The following is an 18,610-nucleotide window of genomic DNA, read 5'->3' as shown; positions in this document are numbered from 1 at the left end:
TTGTGTGAGCCCCGCTCCAGACCCCTGACCTCGGCTCAGCAGCCCCGGCAGCCTCCACATCCCGCTCCCGAGTCCCGGCTCCCAGGCGGCACCGCGCGAGAGAGCACAGAGTGGAGACGTCAGGGGTGGAGGGGCCCCGGCAGAAACCATGGAGAAGGAAAGTGAGGGCTAGAGGGGGCCAAAGGAACCCATAGAGAGGCAGCGTGAAGGCTAGAGGGGACACACCAGACAGGATGTGTGAAGGCTAGAACACCCCGAAACCATAAATAAGAGCTGTGTAGACCAGGGACCATATACCATAGAGAGGATATGGGAAGGCTAGACGGTGCCAAACCCGACCATAGAGAGGCAATAGCTAGGCTAGATTAACCCGGAATCATAAAGGAGGCACAGGTCAGAGGGGCCAAAGAGAGGAAATCCGGGGGGCACAGGAGAGACAGACTCCCCAGGGCTGGCGGGGCCCCACTCACACGGAGACCAGCAACGTGTGGGCCGTGGGGCCCTGGAGGAGTGGTGGGTGGCTCAGGCACGAGCCTGCTCACCCAGGTGACTGGTCGCTGATAGGGTTGCTAACTTTCTAATGAGACAAAACCAAACACCCTAGACCTGCCCCTTCTCTGAGGCCCCACCCTCTGCTCACTGGATTCCACCTCACTCACTTTCGCTGGGCTGGGGCAGGGAGGAGGTGAGGGCTCTGGGGTGGGGCTGAGGGGTTTGGGGTGTAGGAGGGGGCTCAATTCAAGTCAGGTCTGTGTTTTTGGGGAGCCAGGGTGCAGTATATAGCCAGTCTGAGTCATGAAAGACACCCCCCCCCGTCTCTGCTTGAACCAAAACCGATCAGAGAAAAGGCTTACAGAGAGCAGTGAAGAGCCCTTGCGAGACACACCTAGACCCCCTCCTGGCAAGGGTGACAAGATTAAGACATCTCTATTAGCATACAGAATGAAGAACAGCGATAACTCCCCTAGCCTCATCTGCATGAAAGATGGGACAGAGATTGGCATAAAGAGTGAAGAATAGAGAAGCACACTGAACTCTGGGACCAGAAAAGCAGGGAAGCACTGCATCATGGGAATTTCTGTTCCAGATGTTAATGAACCTACACCTGCACACACCCAGCTCAACAATTATCAGGCCAATTCTAGTAATAAATCCTTGATTGATATCCAAAATACTGAAGCAGCTTAATTGCATTGTGAGCTCCCTGGAAGAAAACACCACCCATAGCCAAGAGTGATCAGCTCCTATTGTCTAGCCTAAAGAAAACCCTTAAGTAATTGGTTTATCCATAAACAAATCTGGTGTTCTCCCTTGAACCATTGTATTTTCTCTACAAAAACCCCTACCTATGCCCAAGTAAGTGTTCTGATGCATAGACTCAAACTCTATATCAGTTCTACTGGGACTCCATCTCCTGACTGATTGTGCTGGGGGCTCTGCCTGTCTTCTGCACTCAGGACCCTGAGCTACCACCATCACCTGGGAACCCCGACCAGTTCACGCTTCAGGGAGTGATGAGATCCTTTTTTCCCCTCTCTCTCTGTTTTCCTTTCTACCTCAGGTATTAACCTTTAATAATGCTATGCTGGTTTTGGCTCTCCTTGTGTAGTTATCACTATTATTCAATAAATAACTTTTATGGTTAAGCTGGTTGCCTCTCTCTCTCTGTCTCTGAACTTTACTCTTTTGTGGTTTTATCTTCCCCCATTTACTCTGCAGCAACACTTCTTTTACCTGAGCTAAAGATCCTTGTAGTGCCCAAAAATACTGTGGGATTTGCTCATCAAGTGGGTAACGACTGGTACAATTGTGACGTGAAAGTGGGATAGGGACGTGTTAAACCTGTGGCACATAAGGGTGGGGGGGCAGCTGAAAGTGCTGCTCAGCCCAGCCTATTGAGACGAGGGGCACATAAGGGTGACAGCTTGAAGGTGCTGTTTAAACCAGTCCATTGAGTACAGGGACATATAAGGGGATCAGCTTGAGAGTGCTGATTAACCCGGTTCGCTCAGACTTGCTCTGTTAGTGTATGTATGTGTGTGTGTGTGTGTGTCTTCATTTAGTTCGAGGGCTGGAGAAACCCAGTCCTGGGGAACCTAGGTCCTGCAGGATAGCTCCACTGGGAGGGGACTTGCAGAAGGAAGGAGTAGAGCTCCATATGAGAACACAAGTGACATAAGCAGTACATTAATAGAATTACAGAACCTCCCCACCCACCCCGAAGAGTAACCCTAATAAATGAGCATACCCCAAAGTAACGGGCATATCTGGTAACAGGCTCCAGACTTGAGGGTGGGGCTGAGGGATTTGGAGTGCAGGAGGGGGCTGTGGGTTGAGACAGGGGGTTGGGGTGTGGCACAGGGTGCAGGCTCTGAGCTGGGGATGAGGTGTTCAGGATGTGTGAGGGGGCTCTGGGCTGGGGCAGGGAGTTGGGTTGTGTGTGTGGGGGGGTGAGGGCTCTGGCTGGAGTGCAGGCTCTGGGATGGGGCTGGGGATAAGGGGTTTGGAGTGCAGGAGGGGGCTCCGGGTTGGAGGGGTCAGGTCTGGGGCCGGGGGTTGGGGCGCTTGCTTACCTCGGTCGGCTCCAGGTCAGTGGAGCACTGGGGCTAAGGTGGGCTCCCTGCCTGTCCTGGCTCCGCACTGTGCCCCGGAAGCAGCCAGCAGTCTGGCTCCTAAGTGGAAGGGCCAGGAGGCTCTGCATGCTGCTTTTGCCGGCAGGCACTGCCCCACCCCACCCAGCTCCCTTTGGCCACGGTTCCTGGCCAATGGAAGTGCGAAGCCACTGTTTGGGGCAGGTGCAGCGTATGGAGTCCCATGGCCCCTTCCTAGGAGCTGGACCTGTTGGCCGTTTCTGGGGCGCAGTGCGGTGCCAGGATAATTAGGGACTAGCTTGCCTTAGACCCAAAGCACAGGCCCGCTCCCGCTGGGCAGCGCCTTAGGTGGTGTCCTGTCCCTGGATGAGACACGGGTCCAGGGACACAGCTGCCCAGCAGCCTCTGAGTACGCATTGGCACTGGGGGCCTGAATCTCAGCCCCCCAGCTCCTCAGCATGGCCAGCCAGGCTCCGGAGCAAACATGGCCTGGTTGCGGCAGGCGGGCTCACAGGGCTGCTGCAGTGACTCAGCCCCTGTTGCTGGCACCGAACTCCTGGCCAAGTATAGTGCGAGAAACTGCTACCTGTAGGAATTTGCTACCTGTAGCAGTTACTCATATGTAAGGGATTGTAAAAAAAATCTGCTCTTGTAAAAGACTGCTATCTGATGTACCAAATTCCTACAGATAGCAGTTTCTCACTATACTTGACCAGGAGTGTAGTGCCAGCAGGAAGGTATGGGCGCTTCAGGGAAGGTGTGTCCTTGGGGAGGGTCTCTCCGCCTCCGGCCAGTGGCTGACTCTGCCCTGAAGCAGGAAAGATGTGTTATGTGGTTCAGTGAGGCCACATACATTCACAGGGATGAGAACATCCCTGAATCCGGCCAACGCAACTCTAGTGGCCTTGTTAGCTCATGCTGGGAGTGGTGCCATAGCCCTCAGCGATAGTCTGCAGAGAGGGACTATCCTCTCTCTGCACAAGGAGGTGCGTGCAACAGGGGAGGCCTCCTGATTCATACTGAGAAAGGGCAATCAGCTAGTTATCTTAGGTGCCTGTACATGAATGTAAGAAGCCTGGGAAACAAGCAGGAAGAGTTGGAAGTCCTGGCACAATCAAGGAACTATAATATGATTGGAATAACAGAGACTTGGTGGGGTAACTCACATGATTGGAGCACTGTCATAGATGGGTATAAACCAGGGGCCTCAAACTCAATTTATCTTAGGGCCAGTGCCAGTCCTCAAATCCTCCCAGCGGGCCAATAATATCACGGAAGATAGTGTTCACACCACCTCCCAGCCTGTTTCCCACCCTTTTCCCTCGCTCCCTTGACCTCATGTCGCCCCGGCTGACTGTGCCTGGCAACTAGTGACGTTGCCTCCATGGCTGACTCTGCCCAGCAACAAATGATGCTGCCTCCATGGCTGACTCTGCCCAGCAACCAGTGATAGTATCTCTGTTCCTCTCCCCCAGCCAATGGGAGCTGTGGGAGGCGGTGCCTGTAGCAGACAGCTGGCAGCCTGGATGCATAGGTCTCTGTGCGGGCAATAGCAGGGATAGGGAACTGCTTGCAGGGAGCAGAGCTGCCCGAGGTGAATGACAGGTTGCCGAGTGCAACCCCTGGGAGGGTCCAAGGAGCAGCAGGATGGAGCAACGTTGTGGGGAGGAACATGTGAATCTCTCCTGCCCACTCCCCTCCCGTCCCACCCCACCTCAGCCAGCAGCCGTGAGGGCCGGATGAAAGAACTTTTAAAAAAGTTTCCGCGGGCCACATTACGGAGGTTCTTGGGCCGCAGATGGCCCGTGGGCCGGGACTTTGAGTCCCCTGGTATAAACGGTTCAGGAAGGACAGGAGGGGGAGAAAAGGTGGAGGAGTTGCACTGTATGTAAGAGAGCAGTATGATTGCTCAGAGCTCCAGTATTAAACTGGAGAAAAGCCTGTTGACAGTCTTTGGGTTAAGTTTAGAGGCAAGAGCAACAGGGATGATATTGTGGTGGGCATCTGCTATAGACCACCAGACCAGGAGGATGAGGTAGACGAGGCTTTCTTCGGACACTTACAGAAGTTTCTAGATCACACATCCTGGTTCTCATGGGGGACTTCAATCACCCTGATATCTGCTGGGAGAGCAATACAGCAGTGCACAGACAATGCAGGAAGTTTTTGGAGAGTGTTGGGGACAACTTCCTGATACAAGTGCTGGGGGAACCAACTAGGGGCCATGCTTCTCTTGACCTGCTGCTCACAAACACGGAAGAACTGGTAGTGGAAGTAGAAGTTGATGGCAATCCTGGGCAGCAGTGACCATGAGATGGTCAAATTCAGGATCTTGACAAAAGGAAGAAAGGAGGGGCTGCAGAATACGGACCCTGGACTTCAGAAAAGCAGACTTTGACTCCCTCAGGGAACTGATGGGCAGGATCCCCTGGGAGGCTAATATGAGAGGGAAAGGAGTCCAGGAGAGCTGGCTGTATTTTAAAGAAGCCTTATTGAGGGGGCAGGAACAAACTATCCCGATGTGCAAAAAAAATAGGAAATACCCCAGGCATATTTGGCTTAAGAGAGAAATCTTCAGTGAGCTTAAACACAAAGAGGAATCTTACAAGAAGTGGAAACTTGGACAGATTACTAGGGAGGAGTATAAAAACATTGCTCGAGCATACAGGGATGTAATCAGGAAGGCCAAAGCACAATTGCAGTTGCAGCTCATAAGGGATGTGAAGAGTAACAAGAAGGGTTTCTACAGGTATGTTAGCAACAAGAAGGTGGTCAGGGAAAGTGTGGGACCCTTACTGAATGGGGAAGTGACACATGATGTGGAAAAAGCTGTGTGATGTTTTTTTTTGCCTTGGTCTTCACAGACAAGGTCAGCTCCCAGACTGCTGCACTGGGCAGCACAGTATGGGGAGGAGATGAACAGCCCTGAGCAGTGGAAGAACAGGTTAAGGACTATTTAGTAAAGGTGGACATGCACAAGTCTATGGGGCCAGATGCAGTGCATCTTAGGGTGCTGAGGGAGTTGGCTGATGTGATTGCAGAGCCACTGGCCAAGGGCAAGTCATGCCTGACCAACCTGATTGCCTTCTATGATGAGATAAGTGGCTCTGTGGATATGGGTAAAGCAGTGGACGTGATATACCTTGCTTTAGCAAAGCTTTTCATACAGCTTCCCACAGTATTCTTGCCAGCAAATTAAAGATGTATGGATTGGATGAATGTACTAGAAAGTGGATAGAAAACTGGCTAGATTGTCGGGCTCAATGGGTAGTGATCAATGGCTCGATATCTAGTTGGCAGCTGGTATCAAGCGGAGTGCCCCAGAGGTTGGTCCTGGTGCCGGTTTTGTTCAACATCTTCATTAATGATCTGGATGATGAGATAGATTGTACCCTCATCAAGTTTATGGATGACACTAAGCTGTGGGGAGAGGTAGATATGCTGGAGGGCAGGGATAGGGTCCAGAGTGACCTAGACAGATTGGAGGATTGGGCCAAAAGAAATCTGATGAGGTTCAACAAGGACAAGTGCAGAGTCCTGCTCTTAGGATGGAAGAATCCCAGGCACTGCTACAGGCTGGGGATCGACTGGCTAAGTGGCAGTTCTGCAGAAAAGTACCTGAAAATTACAGTGGACGAGAAGCTGGATATGAGTCAACAGTGTGCCCATGTTGCCAAGAAGGCTAACAGCATAAATTAGTAGGAGCATTGTCAGCAGATCGAAGGAAATTATTATTGCCCTCTATTTGGCACTGGTGAGGCCACATCTGGAGTATTGCATCTAGTTTTGGGCCCCCCACTACAGAAAGGACAAATTGGAGAGAGTCCAGCAGAGGGCAACAAAAATGATTAGGGGTCTGGGGCACATGATTTATGAGGAGAGGCTGCGGGAACTGGGCTTATTTAGTCTGCAGAAGAGAAGAGTGAGGGGGGATTTGATAGCAGCCTTCAAGTACCTGAAGGGGAATTCCAAAGTGAATGGAGCTCGGCTGTTCTCAGTGATGGCAGATGACAGAACAAGAAGCAATGGTCTCAAGTTGCAGTGGGGGAGGTCTAAGTTGGATATTAGGAAACACTATTTCACTAGGAGGGTGATGAAGCAGTGGGATGGGTTACCTAGGGAGGTGGTGGAATCGCCGTCCTTAGAAGTTTTTAAGGCCCAGCTTGACAAAGCCCTGGCTGGGATGATTTAGTTGGTGTTGGTCCTGCTTTGAGCAGAGGATTGGACTAGATGACCTCCTGAGGTCTCTTCTAACCGTAATCTTCTATGATTCTGTAATTCTATTCCTTGGTCGGTGGTGCTTACAGTGATCATCCTTCTAGTTTAAACCATGCAGCTCCCTGTTTCCCAAGGTTCAAAGGGGAAAATGGACATTTCTAGGGATAACAAGGGTATCCAGAGTTAGAAGAGTTACTGCTAATGTATGGCTTGCAGGAGCTTCATGCTTCAGATCTTAAAACATCTCTAACTACTCAGGATTAAGAGTTTCTTATCCCTTCCTCTGAAGCTTCTGGTGCTTGACGCTGTCAGACATGGGATGCTGGGTTAGATAGACCCTAGTCTGAGCCAGTCTGGTAGTTCCTATGTTCCCTAAAATCCTGTGGGTCTGAATGTTTAATTTGCATGCATGGAGTAGCTACTACAGTTCTTACATTAAATACATGGTGACCTCATGGCTTCTGCGTGGCCCTGGCTCAGATCACACACAAACACTATCGACTCAGACCATATTGGCAGTGTGCGCCAGATATGCATAGTTTGGGCCACAAGTCATTATTTGTAGAACCCTGTCCCAGGAGGTAGCCTTCAGTCTGTAAAGAGCTCCTTAGCTGTTGCTTCTTGCTCATGTGCTTGTCTCTTAGGTGCTCCTGCTCTTTCCTGGCTTTTAGAAGTTGTTTCTATACACTTCTTTCTTGCTTCTGTCAAAGTCAGATTCAGGACTCACATAATTTGTCAGACCACTCTGTTTATTAGCAAAGCGCTTTGCCAGTGCACCCAGATATATGTGAGCCCCCTGCAAAAGCTCAGTCTAACTTATTTATACAGAAGCCAACATAGGAGACAAAAGGAAGCAGAAACTGACAAATATACATACATATCTTATTTGCCGTTTACCAATCTCCTAGCTCAGTAGGAGCTCTAAGTTAATTAGTTTGAGGACCCATTGTCTCACACTCCTTAATGTTTCTCTTCCTGACAACTATATTTCAACAAACCCTTCAAGTAGCATTTCTTTAATGAATTATAATTTCAATATAATTCATTCTACTTTCACACTTCCTTTTCAGTTGTTGCTGGTGAACATCCAGTTGAAATGACACCTTCTGTAGAGTCAATGCTGCAGGCAGCCACCGTCATGATGCCCACACTGCTAGTACACATTCACTGTGCCACCGACTGCAACTCCAGAAAGTGTAGCGACAGGTGCTTCCCTCAGTGAGTCACTCCTAGGTCATTTAGTACTTTAAAGCAGAGCTTCCACAGGCTCCACAGCCAGCACCTGCCCCACTTGGGCTGCTGTAACAATGCTGCCTTTGGTGGGACACAACTGAGAGTATCAGTTCAGGACAAATTGCTTAGAGCAGGGCAGTCACAGCCCCAGGTTGGTGGTTCTCCACCTCTAAGGCACACCAAACCAGCCAAATAGAGAGGACTTTGGTCTCACCCCACTGGCTAACCATAAGTCATACAAGCAGTTCCCTTAGACACTCCAGTTTCCCAGTATCAGCACCAGTGCCGACTCCAATCCACATACGAAGTCTTCCTGGGGATGTTCAAGGTAGCATGTGAGCAATGCCTGCCACCTGCAAACTGAGTCAGGCATGGACATGTGACTTGCGCATGTGACTCCAAACTCCATCTTGCTGCTGTGATTTTCCACAGTAAGAACAAAGGGGTGACCTTCCACAGGGCAGAGAATATAAAAGGCCTGGAAACCCCTCCATTTTGTCTTCAATCCTGCTTCTTACTTCTGGAGGAACCTTGCTGCAAACTGAAGCTCTGAAGAAAGGACTGAATGACCCATCCCAGCTGTGGATGTACTCCAGAGACTTGATTTGAACCTGCAGTTTATTCTATCACTGCTACAATCCTGAATGAAGAACTTTGCCATTACTGTATGTAATTGATTCCATTTAATCAATTCTAGCTCTCATCTATATTTCTTTCTTTTTCTGAATAAACCTTTAGATTTTAGATTCTAAAGGATTGGCAACAGCGTGATTTGTGGGTAAGATCTGACTTGTATATTGACCTGGGTCTGGAGCTTGGTCCTTTGGGATCGGGAGAACCTTTTCTTCTTTTACTGGGGTATTGGTTTTCATAACCATTAGTCCCCATAACGAGCTCCCAAGGTCCATTGTCAGTTAAGTGTTTCTTGACTGGGCACTCACTGAGAATAGTCCTTTCTCAAGAAACTGACCAAATGCTTCACTGAGGTTACTTAGAATCAAACACATTAAGATATAAGTACATAGCCAATATTCATAACTTTAAATACAAAAATGATACGCATATACAGACAACATAATCATAACCAGCAAATCATATTCTTGTCATAGACACCTCACTTGACAACCTTTGTACTATATTTGCTGCAAATATATAACAGTGGTTGCAACAGTGATCTATACGGTCACAGTTCATGTCAATAACATCAGAGGCACCATCACCTCAGAACCTAGTGACCAAGCACAGGCCTATTCTACCAGTCTGGAACAGGAGGCTATGTGGGGCATATGACACTGAACTTCCTAGAGGGGTGAGCTAATGGGGCATCCCCAGGGGGAGCACAGGGTAGAGTGGCCCAGCTGAAGATTCCCAGTGCCAGTGCTGGGTGGAGTGGCCAAGCTGAAGATCCCTAGGGGTGGTGCCAGGCAGAGTAGCTGAACTGGGGAAGCCCAGGGGTGACACGGAGTTGATGGGATGGGGGGTATTGATCTTTCCCATGCTGACATTGGAATGCTTTCACACATTGGTCTGTGAGGTGTCACTCCTACCCTTCGTCCAGCCTGCCAGACACTTGAGTCTCCATAGCCGAAGTCTGATTCCTACACAATGAAATCTCCATCACCTTGTCAAGGAGAGCCTGGGTACTGGGGTTGGCCGTGCTGCAGCGCCTTCCAAAGGTCACAGCATGGATGGGAAAGACCTGGATCTGCCTGAGAAGATGGATATTGAAGTCTCCTATGCTGGGGAAGAACTGGATCTGGAGGCTCTTGGGGATGTTATAGCCATCACTGAGGACAACGTAAATGTTAGAACAGAACAGGGACCCAGGTGCCTTTATCTCAGGGGCCTAGATATATTGATCTCAGTTGATATTTCCTCCAAGCAGGTTTAGGTATTTTTTGGCTGTTTAAACCTTCTTCAGCTTTTTATCTCTCCCCCAAGTCCATGTTATGAGGTCCTACTACTCTATGATACCATTGTTGCAAGTCTGCTGCAGCATAGAGTGATATTCCATCGGAGCATTCACCTCTCAGTCTGAGCCAGCACCACAGTCACATAGTGACCCAGACAGGCAAACAGATTAGTGCTGTTTGCACTGTATCTTCCAGGAGCTCCAAACTCTACCTGGGAATGTCCCAGATCATGGGTGTGGCAGGTAATTCCTGTTTCTCTAGGGAGAGACATGCCTAATGTAAATCCTGGGAAGTGTTATGTGCGTCAAAGGACTCTTAAGTAATGGGCCAGACACGAAGGAATTCTGGGGCTAAACAAAGTTAAGTGGGTTTCCTAGGAAATACATGGGGAGAGCGGGAATGCAAATTCCCCACCTCCAGAGCCAGAATTTTGAAGCTACAGCTTGAAGAGAAACCAGTTGTCTGACTGATTATCTATTCACAGTCTCTAATGGTCAAAGGCCCAAACTGAATAAAGGAGAAAATCACTTTTCATGGGTGTTCTTGTTTTGAGAAAAAGTTGTAACCACTATTCTTGGGGGAATTCTGCATCAAAAAATTCAAAATTCTGTGCCAAAAAATACAAAATTCTGAAGCAAACAAAAACTGCAGAGGGAAAAGGGTGGGGCAGGCAAACTAAAGCTGGGGGCTGGGGCAAAAGGGGGGAACAAAGGGCTGCAAGGGGAGAGGGGGAGACTGCTGCAGGGAAGGGGGAGTGTCAGTACAAGGGTCAGCGTGTGTGTTGGCTGCTGCTTGAGACCCAAATGGCGGCGAAAGGGTGTGGCAAGCGAGGCAAGCAGCTGAGTCCTTGAGGTAAGAGCTGAGGCAGATGGTAAATAGCCAGTGGGGGTGGTGGAGGGGGTGCTAGAGGGGGCAGTGACAGTAGTGGAGAGGAAAGGGGCGGGGACACAGATAGACTAGGGGGCAGGCTCCACGACACACCACCTATGTCCTCACAAATACAGTCAAGACCCCCACCACAAGAGCACAGTTTGAAAGTTACTCAGTCTTGGAGACCCCCTCCACAGTGGTCCTCAGAGTCTCTGCGCGCTCCCCCAGTAGATGGCCCTCTTCTTCCTCCTCCTTGGGGCTCCAGCAGCTCCATTGGCAGTCCGGTGGCCAGCCAAGAAGGACCCCTCTCAGGTAGTGGTGTCCACAGCAGCAGTAGCAACGGCTGGGGCTGGGGTCCCTCACTCCCCGCCTCTGGGGAGCAGGCCAGCAGGCCCCCACAAGGGGCTGCAGCAGGAGCAGCAGCAACCAAGGGTTGTTGGGGGTCTACCAGCCAGCAACCAGGTAGCAGAGAAGCGAGTGGGGCCTGGCCCAGACAAGGAAGTAGCTGGAACAACAACAGCAGCAGCAAGGGCCCAGGGCCTAGCACTTATTGGAAAACCCAGAGGTGGGTGGGCACAAGCCTGCCCACTTCTAAAGGCCCCTCTCCCAGCCTAGCAGGAGGGACCACTGGACCCAGGAACCGAATGAATACGGGGGACAACTAATGAAAAACAGGGATCGGAGTGATGGCCACAGGTTCAAAACAAGGGTACTGGATGGGGACACCGAGCAGAGGACCCCAGACAGCGCCCACTGCTCCTCAAAGGTATCTGTGGAGCCAGCAGATGCTGCCCAGTGGAACTCTGCCCGGAGACATGAGACTAGGGAGGAGTGGAAATAGGCTCCACAGTCGCAGAGCACCCCCTCATCCAACATCTTCCTCGTGGTGTTATAGATGGTGACTTTAGCTAGACTCAGGAGGAGGCTGATGAGGAGGTCTCGCAACTTTGTGGGGCCTCAGATAGGGTGAGCGAAAATGAACAGGTGCGGGGAAAAGTGCAGTCAGAACCTCAACAAGAGGTTCTGGAGGAACCGGAATAGGAGCTGCAACCTGGCTCATTCGAGGTAAGCGTGGGGCAGGTTCTCCCTCACACCACAGAAAATACATGCACGTACTCACGGCTCCATGAAGGAGTTGCCAACCAATGTCCCCGGCAGGCTTTGGGACCAAGGTGGAATAAAGGCTGGCCAACCGGCGCTCCTCACCTTCCACAGGTGGTAAATAGTCCCTCCACTTGGTGTCGGGGTGGGATGAGAGGGTGAGGAAATGCAACGTGTGGAGCACGAGCATGTAGAGTTGGTCCCTGGGCATGGTTTGGAAGCGAACCGGCTGCAGGGTGCGCAGCTGGCTTGGAGTATGGGAGCAGGAAAGCCGGGGTGGAAGGGGGGCTCACGGAACAGGGGCCTGATAAAAAGGTCCGGAGGGCCCGGGGTGAGGGGTGGGCGGGGAGCGCCCTCTCGCAGGGCCCGCCGTAGGAAGACAAGAGAAGGGGGCAGCAACGCAGTGCCCACCTCCTGGAGTATGTGCAGGGGGGTCAGAAGGGCGGAGAGCCCCATGTGCCAACCAAGCGCATGGGAATCCACCCAGTCCCCCCGTTGTAGTCCAGGAGGTCTCCGACCCTGGTAATTTCTGCCAGGACCAACCTCTGGAGCACCGAGGGAGACTCCGCCACCTGCACACGTATATTGGGGTTGTATAGCTGGGGCTCCACGAGGAGGTCCGCCCCCTCGGTGGCCACAACAGACTTGGTCGCCGAAAGGAGCTTCCAGGTCTGAAGGAGATCCTGGTAGAAGACTGGCAGCTCTGAGAGGTCTCGCAGAAGACCCTTTGGGTAAAGAAAAAAGAGCTGCCGGTCGTATCGGAGCCCTTGGAGGCAACGCAGAAAGGCAAGCACCACAGGGAATTTTTTTTTCTATTTACTGTTCACTGTCTACAGTTAATCCCCTCTGCTGGCTGCGTGCTTACATTGCAGAATGCAAAATCACTCCTTTGGCTGTATTCAGTCTCCCTCTGCTGGCTATAGACCCTCAGTACAGGCTAAAGCTCTCTCTCTCGCTCTCGCTCTCTCTTGCTCCTCCCCCTTCCCCTGCTTTTTTGAACAGCTCTGGCAGTAACTGCAGAACCATTCTCCTTTGTTCTATCTTTATCTGCCTACTTCCCCTCTCTTACTAGCTGCTTCATGCTGCACCTGAAGCAAAATGCAGCTGCAGTCTGCACCTTCTGTTTCTAGGTGAAGTTTTTTACTTATTTATCGTAAGCAGGGTCTGAATGAGCTCTCCCCTGACAGCTACCTGGGAGGACTTCAGGAGCAAACTCTATTTACATGAAGACACCTACTCTGCATAGGTATCTAGCAGACAGAAGCTGTGTTCCTTGAAGTGATCAACTTTGGCTAGTGTTGGGTACACTTTAGTACTGAATGCAGGGGTAGTGAAATGTTGTCTTTACTGTATGATAAAGGGGAGCAGAACTGTGCTGAGCCTGTCCTGATTGAGGTGTAACCCTCAGCGGAAAGAAATTCACTAAGCCCTGGTCTACACTATGGGGTTAGGTCGAATTTAGCCGTGTTAGGTCAATTTTAAAATGAATGCATCTACACAACAAATCCTGTTCTGTTGACCTAAAGGGCTCTTAAAATTGACTTCTGTACTTCTCTCCGGCGATGGGAGTAGATCTAAAATCGACCTTGCTGGGTCAAATTTAGGGTAGTTCAGATGTAATTTGACAGTATTGGCTTCTGGGAGCTATCCCAGGGTGGTCCAATGTGACTTCTCTGGACAGCACTTTGAACTCCGATGAACTAGCCAGGTACACAGGAAAAGCCCTGGGAAATTTTGAATTTCATTTCCTGTTTGGTCAGCGTGGCAAGCTCAGCAGCACAGGTGACCATGCAGTCCCCCCAGAATTGTAAATGAGCTCCAGCATGGAGTGAATGGGAGACACTGGATCTGATTGCGATATGGGGAGAAGAATCTGTGCAGGCTGAACTCCAATCAGAAAGAAGAAATGCTAATATATATGCCAAAATTGGACAGGGCATGGTGGAGAGAGGCTACAATAGGGACACACAGCAGTGCCATATGAAAGTTAAGGAGCTCAGGCAAGCCTACCAAAAGACAAAGGAGGCAAATGGTCACTCCAGGTCAGAGTCCCATACATGCCGCTTCTATGATCAGCTGCATGGCCTTCTAGGGGGGACCCTACCACTACACCACCACTGTCCGTAGACACCTGCAAGGGGGAAGTCTCACGCAACAGGGAGGAGGATTTTGTGGAAGAGGAGGAGGAGGAGAATGCACAGCTGGCAAGCGATGAATCCATTCTCCCCGGCAGCCAGGACTTTTTCATCACCCTGGAGCCAATACCCTCCCAAGGCGGGATCCCTGACCCTGAAGCCAGAGAAGGCATCTCTGGTGGGTGCACATTTGTAACTACAGTACAGGGTTTAAAAGCAATAGTGTTTAATGTTTGATTTGCCCTGAAGAATTGGGATGCATTCGTGGCCAATACAGCTACTGGAAAAGTCTGTTAACGTGTCTGGGGATGGAGCGGGAATCCTCCAGGGACATCTCCGGGAAGCTCTCCTGGAGGTACTCTGAAAGCCTTTGCAGAAGGTTTCTGGGGGGGGCTGCCTTATTTTGTTCTCCATGGTAGGACACTTTACCACACCAAGCCGGTAGCAAGTAGTCTGGAATCATTGCAGCACAAAGCATGGCAGCGAATGGTCCTGGGTTTTGGTCGCATTCAAGCATCATTTGGTCTATATCTTTCTGTGTTAGCCTCAGGAGAGTGATATAATTCATGGCCACCTGGTTGAAATAGTGGAATTTTTGTAAGGGAACAGTAAAAGGACCCTGTTCATGCTGGGCTGTTTGCACTTGGCGAAAAGGGATCATCTTGGAGAATAGCCACGTGGTGGGGTGGGAGGAGGTGTGTGCTGCACATCCACCCGAAAACCACAGCCCCTCCTTTTAAATGTGAAACCCAACTGGCATTGCTTGCTATGGGAAAGGAGGGCGCTGCAGTCTGTAACTATTCCCACGTGTTATGAAAGTGGAAGAAGCCAACCCCACATGCCCATTGGCTTACCATGGCTGCCTAGAGACCGAATTCTGTTGTCCAGCCGTGTGTGATGTGTCACCATACTGGCAGGCACTCAATATAAAAAGCAAAATGCGACCTTGTACCTAAAGCACATGTGCTGTCTGCTGTGAATTGCTTGATTCACTGTGAAAGAGTCTCCCTTTTGTTCTCAGAAATGTATCATCTTAAATTTTACTCTTCCTTTTTATCCCTGCACAGGTGCAAATGTTTCTATGCTCCCCCTATCATCTCCGTCCCTGATGTTATCGCAGATTAGAAGACAAAAAAAAAACCACTCGCGATGATATGTTTTCCAAGCTCATGCAGTCCTCCCGCACTGATAGGGCACAGCTTAATGCATGGAGGCATTCAGTGGCAGAGGCCAGGAAAGCATTAAGTGACCACGATGAGCAGAGGCAGGAGGCGATGTTGAGGCTAATGGGGGAGCAAACGGACATGATGACGTGTCTGGTGGAGCTACAGGAAAGCCAACAAGAGCACAGACACCCGCTGCAGCCATTGTATAACCGCCTGCCCTTCTCCCCAAGTTCCATATCCTCCTCACCCAGATGCCCAAGAATGCCGGGAGGGGGGAGGCTCCAGGCACCCAGCCACTCCACTCCAGAGGATGGCCCAAGCAACAGAAGGCTGTCATCAAACAGTTTTGATTTATAGTGTGGCTACAATAAGCCATGTGGTCTTGTCCTTACCTCCTCCCCAACCCCACCACACCTGGGCTACCTTGTCAGTTATCTCACTTTTTTTTAATTAATAAAAAAAGAATGCATGGTTTCAAAACAATAGTTACTTTATTTCCTTTGCCAGCTGTGATTGAAGTGGGGAGGGTGGTTGGCTTACAGGGAATTAAAATCAGCAAAGGGGGCGGGTTTGCAGCAAGGAGAAACACACACAACTGTCACACTGTAGCCTGGCCAGTCATGAAACTGGTTTTCAAAGCCTCTCTGATATGTAGCGTGCCTAGCTGTGCTCTTCTAATCGTCCTGGTGTCTGGCTGCTCAAAATCAGCCTCCAGGCGATTTGACTCAACATCCCACCCTGACATAAACGTCTCCCCCTTACTCTCACAGATATTATGGAGCAAGCAGCAATAACAATGGGAATGTTGGCTGTGCTGAGGTCTAACCTAGTCAGCAAACAGTGCCAGCGAGCTTTTAAACATCCAAATGCACATTCTACCACCATTCTGCACTTGCTCAGCCCATAGTTGAATTGCTCCTTACTACTGTCCAGGCTGCCTGTGTACAGCTTCATGAGCCATGGGAGCAAGGGGTAGGCTGGGTCCCCAAGGATAACTATTGGCATTTCAACATCTCCAATGGTAATTTTCTGGCCCGGGAAGTAAGTCCCTTCTTGCAGCTGCTCGAACAGCCCAGAGTTCCTAAAGATGCGAGCGTCATGCACCTTTCCCAGCCGTCCCACGTTGATGTCAGTGAAACATCCCTTGTGATCCACCAGTACTTGCAGCACCATTGAGAAGTACCCCTTGCGGTTTACGTACTGGTTGGCAAGGTGGTCCGATGCCAAGATAGACGGAATGCACATCCCTATCGCCCCACCACAGTTAGGGAACCCCATTGCAGCAAAGCCATCCAATATGACCTGCACATTTCCTAGAGTCACTACCCTTGATAACATATCAGTGATTGCATTGGCTACTTGGATCACAGCAGTCCCCACAGTAGATTTGCCCACTCCAAATTGATTCCCGACTGACTGGTAGTAGTCAGGCATTGCAAGCTTCCACAGGGCTATCACCACTTGCTTCTCAACTGTCAAGGCAGCTCTCTTCTTGGTATTCCTGCACTTCAGGGTGGGGGAAAGCAACTCACAAAGTTCAAGGAAAATGGCCTTACACATGCAAAAGTTCCACATGCCACTGAGAATCATCCCATACCTGCAACACTATGCGGTCCCACCGGTCTGTGCTTGTTTGCCGGGCCCAGAATCGGTATTCCACTGTATCAACCAGCCCCACTGCTGCTGTCATAAATATAAAGGGAAGGGTAAACCCCTTTGAAATCCCTCCTGGCCAGGGGAAAGCTCCTCTCACCTGTAAAGGGTTAAGAAGCTAAAGGTAACCTCGCTGGCACCTGACCAAAATGACCAATGAGGAGACAAGATACTTTCAAAAGCTGGGAGGTGGCAGAGAAGAAGAAAACTGGTCGCAGTTGGAGCGGAGACCAGAAGGGACCACCCCAGACCACACCCTATTCCCGGGGGCCGCCCAAAGCCCCACCTACCTCCCAAAGAACCCTCCAGACCCCTTATCGTCCCACCACCCCGTTCTCCAGCAACCCTCCTCGCCCCAGTGACCCGTCAGCTGGACGATGTTTTAAATGTAACGAGCTGGGGCATGTAAAGGCCAACTGCCCCAAGAACCCCAACAGATTGCAGTTCATTGCACCGGAATCACACCAGAGGTCCACAGGCCCAGATACCTCCCAGATACCCTTGGAGCGGAGGGAAACTGTGAGTGTGGGCGGGAAGAAGGTCACCGCGTGGAGGGACACCAGAGCACAAGTGTCAGCTATCCATGCTTCCTTAGTGGACCCCAATTTAATCAACCCAGAGATCCAAGTGACGATTCAACCCTTCAAGTCCAACTCTTTCAATTTGCCTACAGCCAAGTTGCCTGTCCAGTACAAGGGCTGGTCAGGAATGTGGACTTTTGCAGTCTATGATGATTATCCCATCCCCATGCTGTTGGGGGAAGACTTGGCCAATCATATGAAGCAGGCCAAGAGGGTGGGAATGGTCACCCGCAGCCAGGCTAAACAAGCCGTGAGGCCTAGCTCTGTTCCGGAAACTTCTATCAGGACCCAGTCAGAGGTGATGGACCCGGACCCCAGGCCAATGTCTGCAACAGCAGTAGTGGATCCAGTCCCAGAGACCCAGACGGAACCAGTCCCAGAACCGGAACCAGCCAAACAACCAACACCAGACCCCGTGCCAGCACTGAATCCAGTACTTGCAACCTCAACACCAGAGGGCCCCACTGAACCTGAACTGGCAGCAGCCGATAACCCTACACAAGAGGCTCAGCCGGAGCCTGAATCCCAACATAGTGCACCAGCGGAGAGCGGTTCACAGTCAACAGAAACAGCTCCATCCCCTATATCGCTTCCAGAGGGACCAAGCCTATGTCCCCAGTCCAATGAGGAACTGATGTCTCCAGCATCAAGGGAACAGTTCCAGACCGAACAGGAAGCAGATGAAAGCCTCCAGAGAGCTTGGACGGCGGCACGGAGCAACCCACCGCCTCTCAGCTCTTCTAATCGATCCAGGTTTGTTGTAGAAAGAGGACTTTTATACAAGGAAACTCTTTCTGGTGGACACCAGGAAGACTGGCATCCTCAGAGACAGTTGGTAGTTCCAACTAAATACTGGGCCAAGCTCTTGAGCTTAGCCCACAATCACCCTAGTGGCCATGCTGGGGTGAACAGGACCAAAGACCGTTTGGGGGGGGGTCATTCCACTGGGAGGGAATGGGCAAGGATGTTTCTACCTATGTCCAGTCTTGTGAGGTGTGCCAAAGAGTGGGAAAACCCCAAGACCAGGTCAAAGCCCCTCTACAACCACTCCCCATCATTGAAGTTCCATTTCAGCGAGTAGCTGTGGATATTCTGGGTCCTTTTCCGAAAAAGACACCCAGAGGAAAGCAGTACATACTGACTTTCATG

The 18,610-nt window shown here is 50.7% G+C and overlaps 1 protein-coding gene across 1 annotated transcript in view; it reads right to left on the bottom strand.

Annotated features, from left to right (window-relative positions):
* Window positions 1-174, bottom strand: part of DELE1 (DAP3 binding cell death enhancer 1) — a 47,343-nt gene extending 47,169 nt beyond the window's left edge. The window contains exon 1 of the mRNA XM_073356199.1: window positions 30-174. Coding sequence (XP_073212300.1) covers window positions 30-150 — 121 coding nt within the window. The 5' untranslated portion in view covers window positions 151-174. The remainder of the gene's footprint in view (window positions 1-29) is intronic.
* Between the last annotated feature and the right edge of the window lie 18,436 nt (window positions 175-18,610).

The sequence above is a fragment of the Lepidochelys kempii genome, chromosome 8, assembly GCF_965140265.1.
Source record: "Lepidochelys kempii isolate rLepKem1 chromosome 8, rLepKem1.hap2, whole genome shotgun sequence".
Lineage (NCBI taxonomy): Eukaryota > Metazoa > Chordata > Testudines > Cheloniidae > Lepidochelys > Lepidochelys kempii.
This window is presented reverse-complemented; position numbering and strand designations above follow the sequence as displayed.